Source organism: Hippoglossus hippoglossus, chromosome 3 (genome assembly GCF_009819705.1).
Source record: "Hippoglossus hippoglossus isolate fHipHip1 chromosome 3, fHipHip1.pri, whole genome shotgun sequence".
Taxonomy (NCBI): domain Eukaryota; kingdom Metazoa; phylum Chordata; class Actinopteri; order Pleuronectiformes; family Pleuronectidae; genus Hippoglossus; species Hippoglossus hippoglossus.
The window spans coordinates 7,163,027-7,179,067 of NC_047153.1; the positions used below are offsets into that span (position 1 = coordinate 7,163,027).

General features: G+C 42.7%; 2 protein-coding genes across 8 annotated transcripts; one reads left to right on the plus strand and one right to left on the minus strand.

Moving 5' to 3' along the window:
• Nucleotides 1–369: 369 nt before the first annotated feature.
• mibp2 (muscle-specific beta 1 integrin binding protein 2) lies at nucleotides 370–10,340 on the plus strand. 3 transcript variants are annotated; one of them, XR_004612607.1, is made up of 9 exons: nucleotides 385–676; nucleotides 1,498–1,588; nucleotides 1,793–1,841; nucleotides 2,061–2,253; nucleotides 2,345–2,416; nucleotides 2,515–2,621; nucleotides 2,719–2,809; nucleotides 2,897–2,996; nucleotides 10,324–10,340. XR_004612607.1 is itself a non-coding variant. In XM_034575379.1 (8 exons), exons 1-7 carry the CDS (start codon nucleotides 651–653, stop codon nucleotides 2,802–2,804), a joined length of 624 nt encoding a protein of 207 aa, XP_034431270.1. In that variant the 5' UTR covers nucleotides 370–650; the 3' UTR covers nucleotides 2,805–2,809; nucleotides 2,897–3,153. The 3 variants fall into 3 exon arrangements, 2 of the variants coding, with proteins under 2 accessions (XP_034431270.1, XP_034431281.1); XM_034575379.1 differs by lacking the exon at nucleotides 10,324–10,340 and having other exon boundaries at nucleotides 370–676; nucleotides 2,897–3,153; XM_034575390.1 differs by lacking the exons at nucleotides 1,793–1,841; nucleotides 10,324–10,340 and having other exon boundaries at nucleotides 451–676; nucleotides 2,897–3,153.
• On the minus strand, nucleotides 3,246–15,742 carry bloc1s6 (biogenesis of lysosomal organelles complex-1, subunit 6, pallidin). Of its 5 annotated transcripts, none has more exons than XR_004612613.1 (7): nucleotides 15,594–15,741; nucleotides 15,296–15,382; nucleotides 13,830–13,989; nucleotides 12,773–12,860; nucleotides 12,600–12,686; nucleotides 11,597–12,103; nucleotides 3,246–3,257 (listed from the first exon to the last, which is right to left on the minus strand). XR_004612613.1 is itself a non-coding variant. In XM_034575412.1 (7 exons), exons 2-6 carry the CDS (start codon nucleotides 15,348–15,350, stop codon nucleotides 11,984–11,986), a joined length of 510 nt encoding a protein of 169 aa, XP_034431303.1. In that variant the 5' UTR covers nucleotides 15,351–15,382; nucleotides 15,594–15,741; the 3' UTR covers nucleotides 10,479–11,928; nucleotides 11,965–11,983. The 5 variants fall into 5 exon arrangements, 3 of the variants coding, with proteins under 3 accessions (XP_034431303.1, XP_034431294.1, XP_034431320.1); XR_004612612.1 differs by lacking the exon at nucleotides 3,246–3,257 and adding an exon at nucleotides 10,479–11,579 and having other exon boundaries at nucleotides 11,634–12,103; XM_034575412.1 differs by lacking the exon at nucleotides 3,246–3,257 and having other exon boundaries at nucleotides 10,479–11,928; nucleotides 11,965–12,103.
• Nucleotides 15,743–16,041: the final 299 nt, after the last annotated feature.

Below are 16,041 nucleotides of genomic sequence, written 5' to 3' on the forward strand. Positions count from 1 at the left end.
CCATCAATTCATTCAAACTGTCTGTCTATCTATCTATCCGTCTATCTCTCTCTCTATTTATCTGTCTGTCTGTCTGTTTGTCTGTCTGTCTGTCTGTCTGTCTGTCTGTCTGTCTGTCTGTCTGATTCTGAATCCTCCAGAATGAAGTGACGCACTAAACCAAACCAGTTTCCAGCCCCACCCACCTCCGTGTGTTTACAGATGAACACATGTGGCCATTTATTTTTGTTTTTATTCAGATGATAAAAGTTGGATCATGGGTTAGAATGACCAGCAGGGGGGGCGGAGCTGCGGCTGCGCTCGCTCCTGATTGGCCACCGCGGGCTCTCCGTGTGGCTTTGGACGTGTTTAAATAGCCAATGGCGGAGCAGGGCTGGGCACAGTACAAGAGCAGCTGACTTCTGTCATCTCTCTCTCTCTCTCGGTGAAGACCGCGTCCGAGCGACACCTCGTCCCCGAGCTTCAGTCACTCACTCAGACCAGCCGCCATGGAGGAATCGACCAGTTGACGTTTCCTGTTGTAACCTTCTCTCCTTCAAGCTTCTCTTCCCGTCCGATCACCGGCGTCGCTCCACTGGGTTTTTTAAATTCAACTTCCACGTTTTTTTCCTATCTAACTCCTGTGACCATCCGTCCACACACCCGACACCATGAAGTACATCATCGGAATCGGCGGGTGAGTGGGAGCGTGCACGGTACCCCAGCGGACGAGTGGTCCGGGGGGGGGGGGGGCGGATGAGTAGACGCTATGCTAAGCTAATCGGCTAGCCGAGCTTGCCGGGCCCTGAAAGCCCGTCACAAGTGGGGGGGAGAGCGGTCATGACACCCGCTCTATTGTGTCGTCCTTTTCCCGCTGTGTCGTGAAATGTAATCGCACAGTTACCAATTAAATGGACGCTCGTCCTGTAGCCTGTGTAAACAGTTCGCGAGATCCCCGCCCCCCCCCCCCTCCCCCGGGGCTGTTCGGTTCTGTCAAGAAACGAAACTACAGAGCTAATGATGCGAACCCGCTGTACTGACCCCACCCCTCTTATACACGGTGTGGCTCCGAATGGCTGACGTCCATTCAGTGTGTACATTTGGCGTTAACGTGTAAACAAATGATTTAAAGCTGAGAATAATACATTATCACTAAATCAGAATCAGAATTATTTTTGTTGCCAAGTATATTTGCGCATACAGGAAATTGCCTTGGTGTGGTTGGTGCATTTGGACATAAAAACAACAATCGGACATAAAACAACAATACATATACAGTAAGAACAATAAGTAATGGGCACGTGCGGTGCTAAGGTGCAGTGATTGGTTTCGGGATAGTGCCAATAATATATAAATTATGTGCGGGGGGTGCCCAGAGAAAATGGGGGAGATTTAATACTTGGATCTGTCACATGATGGACGATGCACAGTCGGTATTCCATGAAACTCTCAAAGCTCTCCACGTGGCTCGTGTTGACCTCCATTCATTGCCCTTCCTTCGCTTTGTCCCCATTCCAGCGTCACCAACGGAGGGAAGACCACCCTCACCAACCGCCTGATCAAGAACCTGCCCAACTGCTGCGTGGTCCACCAGGATGACTTCTTCAAGGTGAGCCTCGTGCACACACCCGTTTAGGATATATTTGGCTGTAGTTTAGACCAAGAGGGATTGCCTTTTTTTAGTTGGTGGGGGTTGTTAGCACGTTGCTGGCTGTGTTGCTATTTGCAGTATGAGCTCGTGTGTAACTATCACAGCCTGCCATGTAGCACTGGTGGAATGTACCTGGGTACATCTTATCCATGTATGTTTCAGCCCCAAGACCAAATTGAAGTTGGTGAAGATGGCTTTAAGCAGTACGATGGTAAGCCTGGGGTTTTTAATGGAGGCATCTATGTGTGTGTGTGTGTGTGTGCTTGTTGGGCTGGTGTGTGGGTGTCTGTTTGGTCCCACCCTAACATGGTGACTCATTTGTAATCTGCATGCAACATAATCTAACTGGAATATTCAACGTGTGTCTCACGTACTCTCTCTGCAATTTCCCCCATCCCCCTAATCCTTCCTCCTGGCTTTTCCTCTCTAGTCATCACTGCTCTGGACATGGACGCCATGATGAGCACGATCTACGGGTGGTGGGAGAACCCAGTGAAGTTTGAGAAGTCGCACGGAGTCAACAACACCCTGGATACAGAGATCATCCCCAAGTCCGACCATGAGGAGGAGGAGGAGGAGACTCACATCCTTATTGTGGAGGGCTTCCTGCTTTACAACTACGGGTAAATACTTGTCTTCATTGCATTTTCTTTTCTTTCGTCTGTAAAATGAATGGAACAGTTACATTAAATGAATTTGTCTCTGCCCTTTTAGACCCTTGATCGACGTGCTGAACCAGCGTTTCTTCATTTCCATCCCATACGAAGAATGCAAGAGGAGGAGGTGGTAAGTGCTTCAGTGGTCAGACACTATTCTTAAAAGGAGTTTGTAGTCAAGCCGGCCGTCTTATGATCAGTTTATAATCGGTGCTGCTGTCTCTATAGCTCCAGGAACTACACGGTGCCAGACCCCCCCGGCCTGTTTGATGGCCATGTCTGGCCCATGTACCTGAAACACAAGAACATCATGGATACCACAGATATCGGCGTTGGTAAGTCTGAATTTTATTACATTTCTCTGTATTGCCTGCTATTTTACACACACGCAAAGTTTCTAATATTTACATAATGTCTTATTTGCTATTACAGTGCAGCTAGATGGAACCAGGTCAAAGGAACAACTGTTCAACTTTGTCTATGGCGACATCCTGAATAACATCCAGAAGACTCACTAACAAAGGTACGTCAAGCACAACACTGTTTACAACACAAATAGTTTTATACACATGTGAGCTTTTGATTAATTTACTTGTTTCTGTCATTGCAGGTCGTACGATCGGCTAAAAGGAGCACATACCCGGCCTGCAGGCAGAAGACCTTGCCTTAAGTTTCTAACCTAGCAGTGGACTGCTATGAATATATTATTATTTTTTTAAATGTAAATTAATTAACAGCATCAGGTGCTGGTATGATTTTTATATCAGCCGTATTTATTGCTTTGTCACAGCCCACACTCCATGGAGTTGATGGACATGTTCAGATGATGGGTGCGTTGCATTGCCCATGTCAATAAATGATCCTCCTAACTCTGTGCTCTTGTGATTACTTTGAAGGGATGACACAATAAGTTGTATTGTTCAGTTAAAGTTGCACCCGTGGCAGCAGAGTAAGGTGCAGTGAGCTGGCAGCTTTCACTATCGCACTCCCAGGCAACAGTTGGCATGGGTGATAAGCAGCTCGAACCCTGTGACATCAGGCTGTGAGCACGGCTCTTATCTATATCCAGACACACTGAAGTCTATTTACTTTGAATAGAGTGAGAACTGGTGTGTAAATGAGTGGCTATTTCAAAGGTCATCCTACCCGGTAAAACCTGAGCAACAGGTCTGTGTCCACGATAACAGGTTGACACAAAGGAACTAGAGGGAACTTGACCTGCCTGGCTTCATGCCAAATTAAGCATCAAGGTCATGTTGAGCAAGATGCAGTAAAACGTGTATCTTTTTTTTTTTTTAATTAAGAGCTTGGCATTGGCTTGAATACCAAGGGAGGAACTGTGCATCAGTGGATACAAGCAGACAATCACTTGGCTTCAAAAACAAAAACAACAATTTACTCCCACACCTTCAGTCCTTTCAATGTTTTTAGAATAGTGACGACTAAGCCAGGAGGAAGGATTAAGGGGGACGGGGGAAATTGCAGAGAGAGCACGTGAGACACACATGTTGAGTATTCAAGTTAGTTTATATTGCATGCAAATTACGGAGTCACCATGTTAGGGTGGGACCAAACACACACACCAGCCCAACAAGCACACATACAGACGCCTCCATCAATAGTTTACTCTATAAAGATGCTTGACCCAGTGACAATAAATAAACTCAACAGAGTATATCAGATGTGTCCTAAAGCTGTGCCTCAATGTATTATAACTGCAGGCACTTAAATGGGAATAAACCTGTTTTGTATTTAATAGGTGTTTCATTATGAGGTGGGCGGTGTCATCGATGTGTAAGCCGAACCCAAATGTCGGCGAAAGTTTTTTAATCCAACATTTACTATGAACCTATCAGGTATTATGCTAATCAGTGCCATACTGCTGCAGTGAGATTGTGGCAGTATAGCATTAACTGTCCTTGTAATGGAAAGGTGCAGCCGGTGAAAGGTTAGTTTCAACGTCCACTCTGTTTGGGACTGTCGATCACAGAAAATTCTGCCTCACACTGTCCTCTCTTCACTCCAAAATAATAATATGAGGAGTCATTTTTATTCTCCTTTCTCTCCCTGTGGTTACTTCTCCATTATAGTAGAAGTTATGTATTCATTCAGAATCAATCTAGATGTTATTTTTGTTCAAGCGTCCCTATTTTTCAAAAACTGGCTATTTTTAGCTCGACTGCTATGAATCTTTCACTGTTTTCCTTTTGTGTCACTGTGGAATAAAACGTTACTGTGCATGCAGGACAGCTGGAGCTCTGACAAAAACAGCATGTGTTATTCACGGAGCAGTGTGGCTCTCGTGAGGTTTTGAGACAGACTCTGTCGTCTGCAACAACAGCACAGGGCACGTGTGTCTCATGAGGTTTCTGATGGACCAGTGGTGGGATGTCAGCAAGTACATGTACTTGTTACTGCACATACTTCAATTGTTACTCCACTCAATTGCTACTCCACTAAACTTTTAAAAAGTATTGTGTTACATGTTCACATCCTTTTATTCTATTTTTAAGAGTTAACTGTAACAAGAGAGGAAATGGTCCATGACCCTAGCAAGTAGTTTTACTTCCCATATTTTAAGTATATTTCATAGAAAGTACTTACTTTTACTCAAGTAATTTTCCTCTATCTGTCTTTCTGTCTATCTATCTGTCTATTTGTCTATCTGTCTATCCGTCTATCTATCTATCTTTTACTTAATCTAATACATCCTAATACATCAGTCTATAAATTGGAAGCATAAAGGTTTCCCACAAACCTGTGTATTGTTATTAACTTTAAGTTTATAACTGACATTTTATCATCACACCTCAGGATTTAATCCTTTACTCTCCGGCACATTGCTTGTGCTGACTGCTCAGCCGCAAGCGTCCTTTAATTAGATGTAACTTCAGCGTATGGACGGCTGCACGAATTGAGTGTGAGCAGTTCAGACCAGCACATTCATATGTATGGAGGGGGAGTGAGAGATATACAGTCGGTGGGAGATCTGGTTACAGTCCTATCCATCTTGGGAATGTTCTGCTGTGTACTTTAGTTTCATGCAGGACAAACACTACAAATCCTTCATCCTTTCTGTCCCGGCTGCAATTCTACAGCTTGGACCAAACTTTTCAAGGCAGAAAGTTTTGCTCTATTTCTTTCTCTTTTTGAGATTATTTTGTGCCTTCACGTCCTCGTCCAGGCGCATGGCGTTAACAGTAGCTCCCAATATGCTTAACCTCAATGCCAAATATCATTTTGAGACGGTGTTAATTTCCTCAGAGGGTAGCAAACTCATTTTGAAACAGGTGTCACTTCACAAAGTGTGCAGAGCTGCTCGGTGTAGACTTGAATGTGAGCGACAGGTGGTTATGTAACCATGACTGCTGCTGGTGCTGGCTGGAAGGCCTAGCTCGGGAAAAAAGGCAAAAAAAGGAAAAGTGAGGAGTGTTTCAGGTCTGAAGCACGGCTGCATATGTTTTATTGGCCTCCTCCTCCTCTTCTGTGGGTAAAGTTTGGAACGGGACAAAATGTTAAAGATAAAAACCATAGGCTAAAACAGTATTTTCTTTTTCAGTAATGTGGGTCCCTGCAGAAAGTGGGTAACTGTGGACTCCTGATACTTCACGGATGAACTGCTCCGTGGTGGTAGACAACGTCGTCTTCTGACACTCGCACTGCCTCGGGACTACATCAAACCCTGCAGTTTTCTAAACCACACCAACCACCACACTGGGGTTGTGAGGCCTGCAGTACTGGCTCTTACTGGATCTTGTTTATGCATGCGAGAAAGTGTGCGTCCGCCTGCCTTTCTGTCTGCACGGGTGTACGTTTGTTTGTGCTGCGCCCCGTCTCCTGCTCCGACCCCTTAAACACCTCTCCACAGTGCATCCAAAAAGCGGAGGAAGCAACAGTCTGCTGCGGTTGACTCAAATAGAGCATATAAACAACACCGTAAATCCTGCCTGCAGACATCTAACTCCTCACAGTTAGGGTTGGATTATAACATCTCCACCGTAGACAGGTCAGACAGGACATAGCCGTGCAAACCACTAACCATCCTGGCTGCGGAGGTGACTGCGAAAAAAAAAATTTCTTTGTCTCACTCGCAGCTTTGCAGCACCTCATTTCCTCCTGTTTTCTTCTGTTACCCGACCAAAAGAAACAACAAGGACAGGGAACATTCATTTAATCAAATCATCCTTTCCCCTGCACCATATAAGCTTCTCTTCAAAGCCTCCCTCTCCAGCCTACAGTTGTTTCTATATTTAAGACTTTTACTACAGTCTAAGAGGAGCCCATGAAACCACCAACGCTCAATAAAACACTCTGTGACGATCGGGGTTGTTGTCAGAGCTTGATTTGATAATGACACTTGCAAAAAGCCAGAATGGAAGCGAGCGGAGTTAACGCTGCACCTGTGGGGGGCCGATGTGAAAACTGTTTTTTTTTTTAGCCGACTGTGGTTCACGCGCTCTGTCTGTGTTTACACTGAGGGAACTGGCCTGAGGGAAATAAATTATACTGCAGTGCAGTCACAACAAGACAATCTGTAAGCCATTATATCCTGAATCAAACAACAGTATGACAATGTGTCAATGTTTACTTTGAAATCACGAGTACATCTACCTGCTGTCTGTCTGTATGTGGAACGCATATCTTGCCAACCCTTTATGTCATCGACTTCACACTTGTCATGTGTATTTTTAAGGGCCCAGGGAAGTGCAGAGTCAAATGTGGTGTGATTTAGACACGTGATATGTTCAATATTGATAAACATTTAATAAACAGTTTGCCTTCAGTGGGCCTTCAGTCTGCAGACCGAGTTGAACATGTCTTCTTCTTCGATAAACGACAGCAGCGAGCGGCATCTGGGTCATATCGCGGGTCAAAATCACCACCAGATAATTTTGTTTCACCTTATCGTCATGGCAGCAATATTCATAGATTCCCTTTCTTTTTAGCAATTTGTCTTAAGAGTAAAAGCACACAGTTCATTTTGTTGCTGCAATACTTTATGTCAAATGGAATTACAGCTCTTATTTTGAAAAGTTGTGAATGTGTGTGAAGATTGTGTCGGTTGTTAAACAGACCTCTGAAATAGCCAATATGCAATAAAGGGAAAAAAAACAAGTCATTAAAACTTATATATAAACAACACGCATGAACAATAATAAAGCAAATTCAGTTTCATTTTATGAAAAACATTGACTATAACATTGTCATTGCAGACAAACCAGGTGGGATGAACACAAAGTTTTCTAACTTTTCTAAGCTGTTCGATAAATACTGTAATGTGATGTTACCTTTGCGGAGTAAGAGGTAGGATAAATACCATATAGTAAAAACACTGTAGTGAAAACAGTTAAATAATGTTATGTCTTTCCAATCGATGCTTGCAAGGTTCAAATAGATGTGAGAGGACATATATGTGATATAATTATTGTTTTGAAAAGATGTGGTGGCAACATAGTAAACTGTTGTGCTTGAATATCTCGTCTTCGCCATCCGTTGAGTCAGAGAAACCTAATTACTAATGTTCTCCTGCCCACTTGTCCAGACGTGCGTATGACGACTTATATAAGACCTGGTTAAGAAGGGAAAGTCACCTCATTCACGAGCACCACAAACAGATATGTTTTCCAAAAGCATCAGTCCACCTCTTCACATGGTGCACAGCCTGCGTGAATACTACCAACCCACCAAAATGGTAAAAGCTGAGGGGAATAATAACATGATGCAATTGTCCTAAGTGTGGGCCCGAGGGACCATATCCTGTTATGGTGGGTCTGGGAGAGGCCTGGTGTTGCCAGTCTCATGCAGACCACAGCCACCCACTCCTCACCCGACTGAATCACTGTTTACTTAGACAGGAAGGCCGCCCGCTACAACATCATCAACTCCTGCTCCATGTCTGTGACTCGCCTGTGGCTTTGGCAAATGGGCCAAGTTTCTAAAAGCAGAGACAAGTCAAAACCAAAACGCTTAGAGGAGCAGGGCCCAGCCTCGGAAACCGCCGCTCCTCTGAGCTGTCCACCTCTGAGGCCTGGTCCGCCCCCTCCCTGTGCGAGAACAAAGGCCCATTCAATCACAGTGGGTTTGGGTTAAGGTTAAAGTCGGTTGAAGACTCAGTTGGTAAAATATTACGATGCCAAAAGTGCCAAAAAAATTAAACAAAAATATTCAGTCTGTGTGAATCAAAGCAATTTTCACATGAATAAATGATATAAACATGAGAGAACATAAGGGATTTTAAATGTTTATAATGTTTGAGTGGAATCTGTTCACTTTGGCTTTAAGAATATTTATTCAATTGTTTGTATTTTTTTTTTATCATTATTGGATATCTGAGAGCTAGTGAAAGCTTTTATGGGGCCTGAAGAGGAACATTATTTGCTTCCACCCTTCATTAAAGAAATTAAATAACCCCAAATATCAAAGATACAACAATGAAATCGACTATTTCATGCTTGTATTTTGTAATAAAAGACGCAACTGGAGTTATATCAAACACAAACGACTGACTATTCATAACCGACTCATTTCACAGGTCATATTATGAGGCCTTCTATAACACTACACTGACCCAGTTCCAGAAAAAGATGGCAACTGGCGGTTAAAAAGACCTTCCTCTGTGGGGCCACTGCATTTAGACAGAAAAATGCCAAACAAAACCCAGCGTCAAGGTGTTGAAAACTATATTCAAAATGTGGTTTCCACTGCCCTGTCTCGCTTTCATCAGGTGGCCCCTCTCTCTGGACCTGCCCCCCCCCCCCCCCTCCTCGGCCACACTGGGGTGCAATTTCCGCTGTGAGAAGGACGACGCGGGGGCAGAACCAGCCAAGTTGGTTTTGACTCACTTTCATGCTGTAGTGAGAACAAAATTAGAGTTTTATGTGAAATGGAGAGGGGGGGGGGGGGGGGGGGGGGGGGGGGGGGGGTGGATCAGTTGCATGGTTGTGTCGGGATGCAGAGGAATGTAACGTACTTCTGTGTCAACAGAGGTGTAAAAAATGTTTGTGAAAAGAGACTTTGTTTGGGGGAAACATCCGTCTGCTGTTAAACAATTGACTGGGTTTGATGGGAGACAGGCTGAGGCCGAGGTGGGAACCATCAAGGACAGAGTCAGGAAACCACCATCAGTTCTTTCTACCTGCCACAGCAGAGAGAGTCAGCTACGTTCACCTGGGACCCGAGGTCACACAGCACAGACAACAGCAGAGGATTAGGTCTGTGAAGTTCTTCATTAGTTTTCATTCTAAATGTTCAATTGTATCTGATACGTGGACGACTCCACAGACCAAACATTACACAACAACATAAATAAGGTGACTCACTGATCTTCCTCTCTGGTTGTAGTTGTGTTATTTTAACATCAGCCGGTGCAGAAATATTGCATTTTAAAAAAGGCCTTCACTGGAGCACATGACACCATTATAAGCAAAATGTGGTGACATGAACTGGTCTCTGCTGACACCTGGTGGACTAAGATGCTAAAAGCAGAAGTTCACACCTTTTTAAAGACATGTTTAGCTTAGAATAGATTTTTAAGATGTTATTGTTGACTTTTAAGGCCCTTTCTGGACTTGCACCTCAGTACCTTTCAGATCTTTTGACTCTGTATGTGCCCGGTCGTAAACCTGAGCCTTTTCTGTCAGGGCATTTTAGAAATGTGTTCTCTCAGGACTTGGGGTCGAAATTCACCTTCAACTTTTTATTTTTATTAATTTATTTACTTTAATTCTCTTTGATTTTACCAACTGTTTTATTCATTTCATGTTTAACTTTATTTAGTTTTTCCTCTTTTCTCATCTGTAACATTTATATTTGGGCTCGAATCCTGTGTGATCTTCAAATTGCTTTTAATAGTTTTTTTAATGTTTGTGCTCTTTTCTTTATTTTTAACTTATAAAGGATATTTTAACTGTGTTTTGAAAGGTGCTATATCAATAAAGTTCATTATTATTATTCCATCCATTATCTATACCACTTACTTGGAGCCAATCCAAGCTCACATTCGGCGAGAGGCGGGACGACCCTGGACAGGTCGCCACCACATTATTATTATTTTCATTATTACAATTATTATGACAATATGACACCCACAGCAGAGAACCTGTTATGTTACACTTTACACCTGCTATCAACCCACACACAAAGTTTACAAATTAGAATCTGTTGAGCTAAAAAATAAGTCACTTAACTACAAACCTGTTTGTATTGCTTTTATTATTAATGGTACAAACAGTTCCAGGCAGAAGTAGTGCATAGACGCATCTTGAAAGGTCTGTTTCACAAATTTACAGATGGTGTGTAAGTTAGGGGCAAAGTTTGGCGCATAACATCATCGAATACCATTATTAATATTATCCAGACCCCAGGAATACAGTCAGTCAAATTTAGTGCAGATCTATTTGATCTTAAACAATATTCAACATCAACTGGGCACAAAGAAGCCCAGAAACAACATAAAAAAAAAAAACGATAGCATACACACAGACTCGTTGTGTGATGGCTGCAAAAGTGTCTTTGATCAATTTGTTCTACGCTCAGCCAAGTGCTTGAGATTAAGTCATCAGAAGTCGGCGGTGGGAAGTACCAGCATTCGAGGATTCAGTCCATGTCTTTGGTTTGTGGTGATCTTGGTAATCTCGGAAATAAAAGGATCGATTTTTGCAAGTTTTTGCCTCTTTACTAACAATCACATACACCGTTGATTGAGTGAAGCATTTTCCAAAAGCATTCTGCTGCTTCCATTTCTTTCAGTAAAGACAGTTCTTCACCTTCAAGTAAAAGACTGTTGCTCCAACTTTTGGCTCTGACTGCAGTGCAGGTGTCAAGATGAATGAGTGTCGTCATAAAAGTGAATAAACAACAGGAGTCAAGCTGCCAGTTAACAACTCATATCCTCAATGACATCACACAGCAGATATTGACATGACCTTTTGTGTAATACTGCGGGAAACTAAGAAACTTCAAACTGATCTCAGTCCTATTTTAACAGCTTCATATCTTTTCTTATACGTTTGCTGGAGGTCACATCACAACCGTGACTGACCTGTACTTTAGACATGAGACCTGCTCGAGATATAAAGCAATAAAATCATGCATTGTTTTATTCTCTAAACTGTCATAGCGGCAATAACTTGAATCATTACACAGTAACTTCAGCAAATACTGAAAACTGCATTACAATGCATCTAGGATTAAAGTCCGAGGGTGAAAGAAGAGGAGATAATATCCAGTGTGACGGGTTAAATGTAACAAGCACATCCCAGATGGAGTTTGATGCATTGAAATACATTGAAAATCTAAAGATGCTGGGCACCTGCGCTACCAGGTGAGCTAGCGGGTTGTCCACATACGGAGGCTTTGGTTCTTCTGCAGCCGCCGTGGGTTCGATTCCCACCCTGCACTTTGCACCGTGTCTAACCCTCATTCTCTCTCCCCTTCTCTCCTCGCGCTTGTACTTTCCTATTAATACAGGCAGAGTCCCCCAGAAAATACTTAAATAAAAGGAAAATTGTGGTGCATATGTTGTGACGACAAAAAACACAGTTCGAATGTGTTATGACACGCGAGTCTCAACACCAATGCTTTGGAAAATGTTCAGCACTAATGGGATGTACAGCCGATATGTAATAAATAGGCCAAAACATGCAAAACCACCTGTATCTTCCTGCAATAGCAGACAAACAGTGCTGGGGGGGGGGTCCTATGTTCTTTTGGCAGGTTTGGCAATAAGCTGCCGTTCTCTCTCCAGCTCCTTCTCCCGCTGCTGCTCCTTCTCCAGCGCCTCCCTCTGCTTCTGCTGCTGCAGCTTCAAGGCTCTTTTCTGAGAAAAAAAAACAACAGTCAACATTTAATCAGCTTTGTTTAATTCATCCCAACGTCTATCACACGACTCAATAAGGAGACGTGTTGATTGGCTCATGTATCTCGATGACCTTTGCACTTTGTCTGGCATGTTTTACACTTTGGTTTTTAAGTTTTAATGCCAGTTTTTGTTTTTCATCTTTTATGAGTTATATCCTTTTAGTGTTTTATCATTTTGAGTGTTTTTAGGGCAGGTGCAATATTCAACTCACTTTTATTCTGCATTATTATTCTGGGTCTTACGTGATATGTCCTTCTGTAGTGTTTGTTGTTGTTGTGGTTATTTGTTGTACAATGTACTGTTCTGCAGCTGCTGTAGCACTTTGGGCCAAGACAAATTTCCCCATGGGACAATAAAGTATATTTGATTTTATTTGAATTCATCTAACAACCTGTCTTGAGACACAGGGTCATCTAAAGTAACCCATGTTTAATGTGAGTGAGATGAGAGATACCTTTAGTTTTGTCGTCTTTTCGTGGAGCAGGATCATCTCTTTCCTTACGTTCACCAGTTTATTGTGGTAAACCTTTGCCTCTGTAAACTAAACACAATAAACTGGATTAGAGATCATTCCTCTGGTGTAGAGAATAAAAACAACAATATGATAAGGATTCAGCCCCAACATACCAGTGAATTGAGGTCGATTAAGGCATTACATTCTCTGAACTTGGTGACTTCTTGGTCCAGCGTGTCTAACAATACCACCTGGTTTTGTCTGGATAAGACAAAAAAACAAACAAACATGTTAATAAAAAAAATAAAATCTTTACTCAGGTTAAAATCTCTTGAATATTCTCCACATTCTAAACCTTTGGCAGTCGATAGGCATAAATATAAATATATCCTCGACAATGGCAGGATATTTAAAAGTTGGTCCACACATTTTTAAGTGCTCGTGGGGAGCTAATGGGATTAGTTGGATTTCTCCGGCTCAAAACATCACAATGTTGGGCGTCTTCCTCAGAGACATTTCTTTGGACTGGCTGCTGAACACAATCTATAGAATCCTGAAGCTGCACCACACAACAGCTGTTCACCTGTTTATTCAATATTCAGTGACTCTCCACTCAGAACCCCGAACAGAAGAATCCGTTGCTGCTGTTGTGAATGAGCCCGATTCCAAGTCCTGGCTGCCATGGCTACAGAGAGCTGGTCGTCTGTTTATTCAAAGCTTATTAATACTGAACCCATCATCGTCCAAATTGCACTAAATGCTGCACTTCGGGCCCCTTATGAATTCACATGTTAACTGTGAAGCCAATAAGATGAATGGTTCTCGAACCACAGACAGACAGACATAGTTTTCTGGAATTATTAGATAGATAAGTCAATATGAACTATGGTATTCATTCGAGATGCAGTTATCTTTATACATGGGGTAGCACTTTATTCAGTAAAATGTGTAGCTGGAAAAAAGAGCTTTAAAATGATATTAAAACATTTACTTGTGACAATAATTAAGGGAGATATGGAAAGAAAAAGTTACAGATATAAACTAAATAGGTTAAAATTTTGTTCTTTATTAATTGCGATGGTATTTTCTTATATGTCCGAATCAGCATGTCAAATAAATTAATATCTGTAATGATGCAGCCCAGCAGTGTGATGATTTGACCTGGATTAACTTCGGTTGTGTGACAAGGTGCAGTAGAACTCGTGACACGCCAAGCAAAGAAAAACTCACGTGAGCTCTTGAAGTGCTCGTTTAGAGTTCTGCAGATCAGGGAGGTAGTGAGAGAGAAATCCCTCAGTGAGTTTATCCACTGCTTTCTTATCCACATACACCTCCTCTACTGGGAGGGACCCCTCCAGCTGAAAGGATTCCTGCTGGGCCAACTGGAGGTCTGTCAAACATGTCAAGACAAAACATGTTAAGTACTGTGTTCTACAGCATGAATAAAAAAACATGGTTGAAAGTTGTGCTGAAGACAATTTACAGGCCATAGAATATTTGACAGATTTGGGCCGAGCTTTGATTAAGTCTTCACCATAACACTAAATGATTTATGTAATAACTTTATGGGAACTTGGTTTTTGTCCCCAAGAGGAAATCAACTCCCCATAATGTGACTGTGTAAACAGATTTAGGTCCAAATTGTTTTGGTTCTGGTTAAAAACCTGGCAGCTGAGTTCTGTGCAGTCTGGAGTCGAGCCATAGATTCTTAGTTTAAAAGGCTGTTAGTCGATAGTCAAGGTGTGATGAGTAATACCTGGAACATTACATTACATTTCATTTAGCTGACACTTTTATCCAAAGCGACTTACAATAAGTGCATTCAACCATGAGGGTACAAACCCAGAACAACAAGAATAGAGAAAGTACAATTTCTTCAAAAGAGCAAAACTACAAAGTGCTATAAGTAAGTGCCATTTTAAGTGCTACTAAATTGTTAGTTTTAAAAATGTTATTCAAGGTATAGTCGGAAGAGGTGTGTTTTTAGTTTGCGGCGGAAGATGTGTAAACTTTCTGCTGTCCGGATGTCAATGGGGAGCTCATTCCACCATTTAGGAGCCAGGACAGCAAACAGTCGTGATTTTGATGAGTGTTTAGCTCGCAGTGAGGGAGCAACAAGCCGATTGGCCGAAGCAGAGCGGAGTGAACGGGCTGGGGTGTAACGTTTGACCATGTCCTGGATGTAGACTGGACCCGATCCGTTCGCAGCACGGTACGCAAGTACTAATGTTTTGAAACGGATGCGGGCAGCCACTGGTAACCAGTGAAGGGAGCGGAGGAGGGGAGTAGTGTGAGAGAATTTAGGTTAAAAACCAGTCGAGCTGCCGCATTCTGAATGAGCTGCAGAGGTCGGATTTCACTAGCAGGTAGACCAGCCAGGAGGGAGTTACAATAGTATAGGCATTCTCTCTCTCTCTCTCTCACAAACACACATTCTCTCTCTCTCTCTCTCTCTCTCTCTCTCTCTCTCTCTCACACACAAACACACACATTCATTCTCTCACTCACAAACACACATTCTCTCTCTCACACACACAATCTCTCTCTCTTACACACACACAATCTCTCTCTCACAAACACACATTCTCTCTCTCACACAAACACACACATTCTCTCTCTCTCTCTCTCTCTCTCTCACACACACACTCACAAACACATTCTCTCTCTCTCTCTCTCTCACTCACTCACTCACACACCTTCACTGCTGGACGACGGTCCTTCCTCTTCCCTCTCGTCGACCTCCATCTGCATCGCCTCCGTTGCCCCAGGCTGCTTCTTAGGACCTGACACAGGAGACACAGGGCGTCCATTTAAAAAGCATGTGATTGAACGCTGAGCTCAGAGTTCATGGACACACACACACACACACACACACACACACACACACTGAGCAGCTACACGTTGAGGAAGTAGTTCCGCTGAGCAGCTTCATTCTAACCTCAGCGGTCAGACACCACGTGAGCACGCTCCTCTCCTCGGGCTGCAGCGTCTCACCTGTTTGACGAGTCGAGCTCCGGGGACTCGAACACAGAACGAAACACCGATACTGGGATTCGTCTGTTTGTTGCTGCTGCTGCTTTGTCCGGTGTTCCAGTTTAACTGGGGATCAGGGCAGCTGGTGATTTGTTGTCGTTATTCCAGATGTTGTCGGTCGGTTGCAGACTCGGTCGCAGATTCGTTATTTTCACAAAGCGCCTGTGTGTGAAGTGGTGATCTACTGAAGGTCTCATTGAAGTAAACATCAAACAAAAGCCACAACAACAATATATATAAATCATATGGGTAAAACATTTAATATAGCACAAAACAAAGGACAAATGAAAATAAGGATTTGTGGTAATCAAAAACAATATATTTAATAAACACTTAGAATATTGAATGATTAAAATACATTTATTTCAAAAATATAGCAAAGAAACACTACACACAGGAAATGATTACT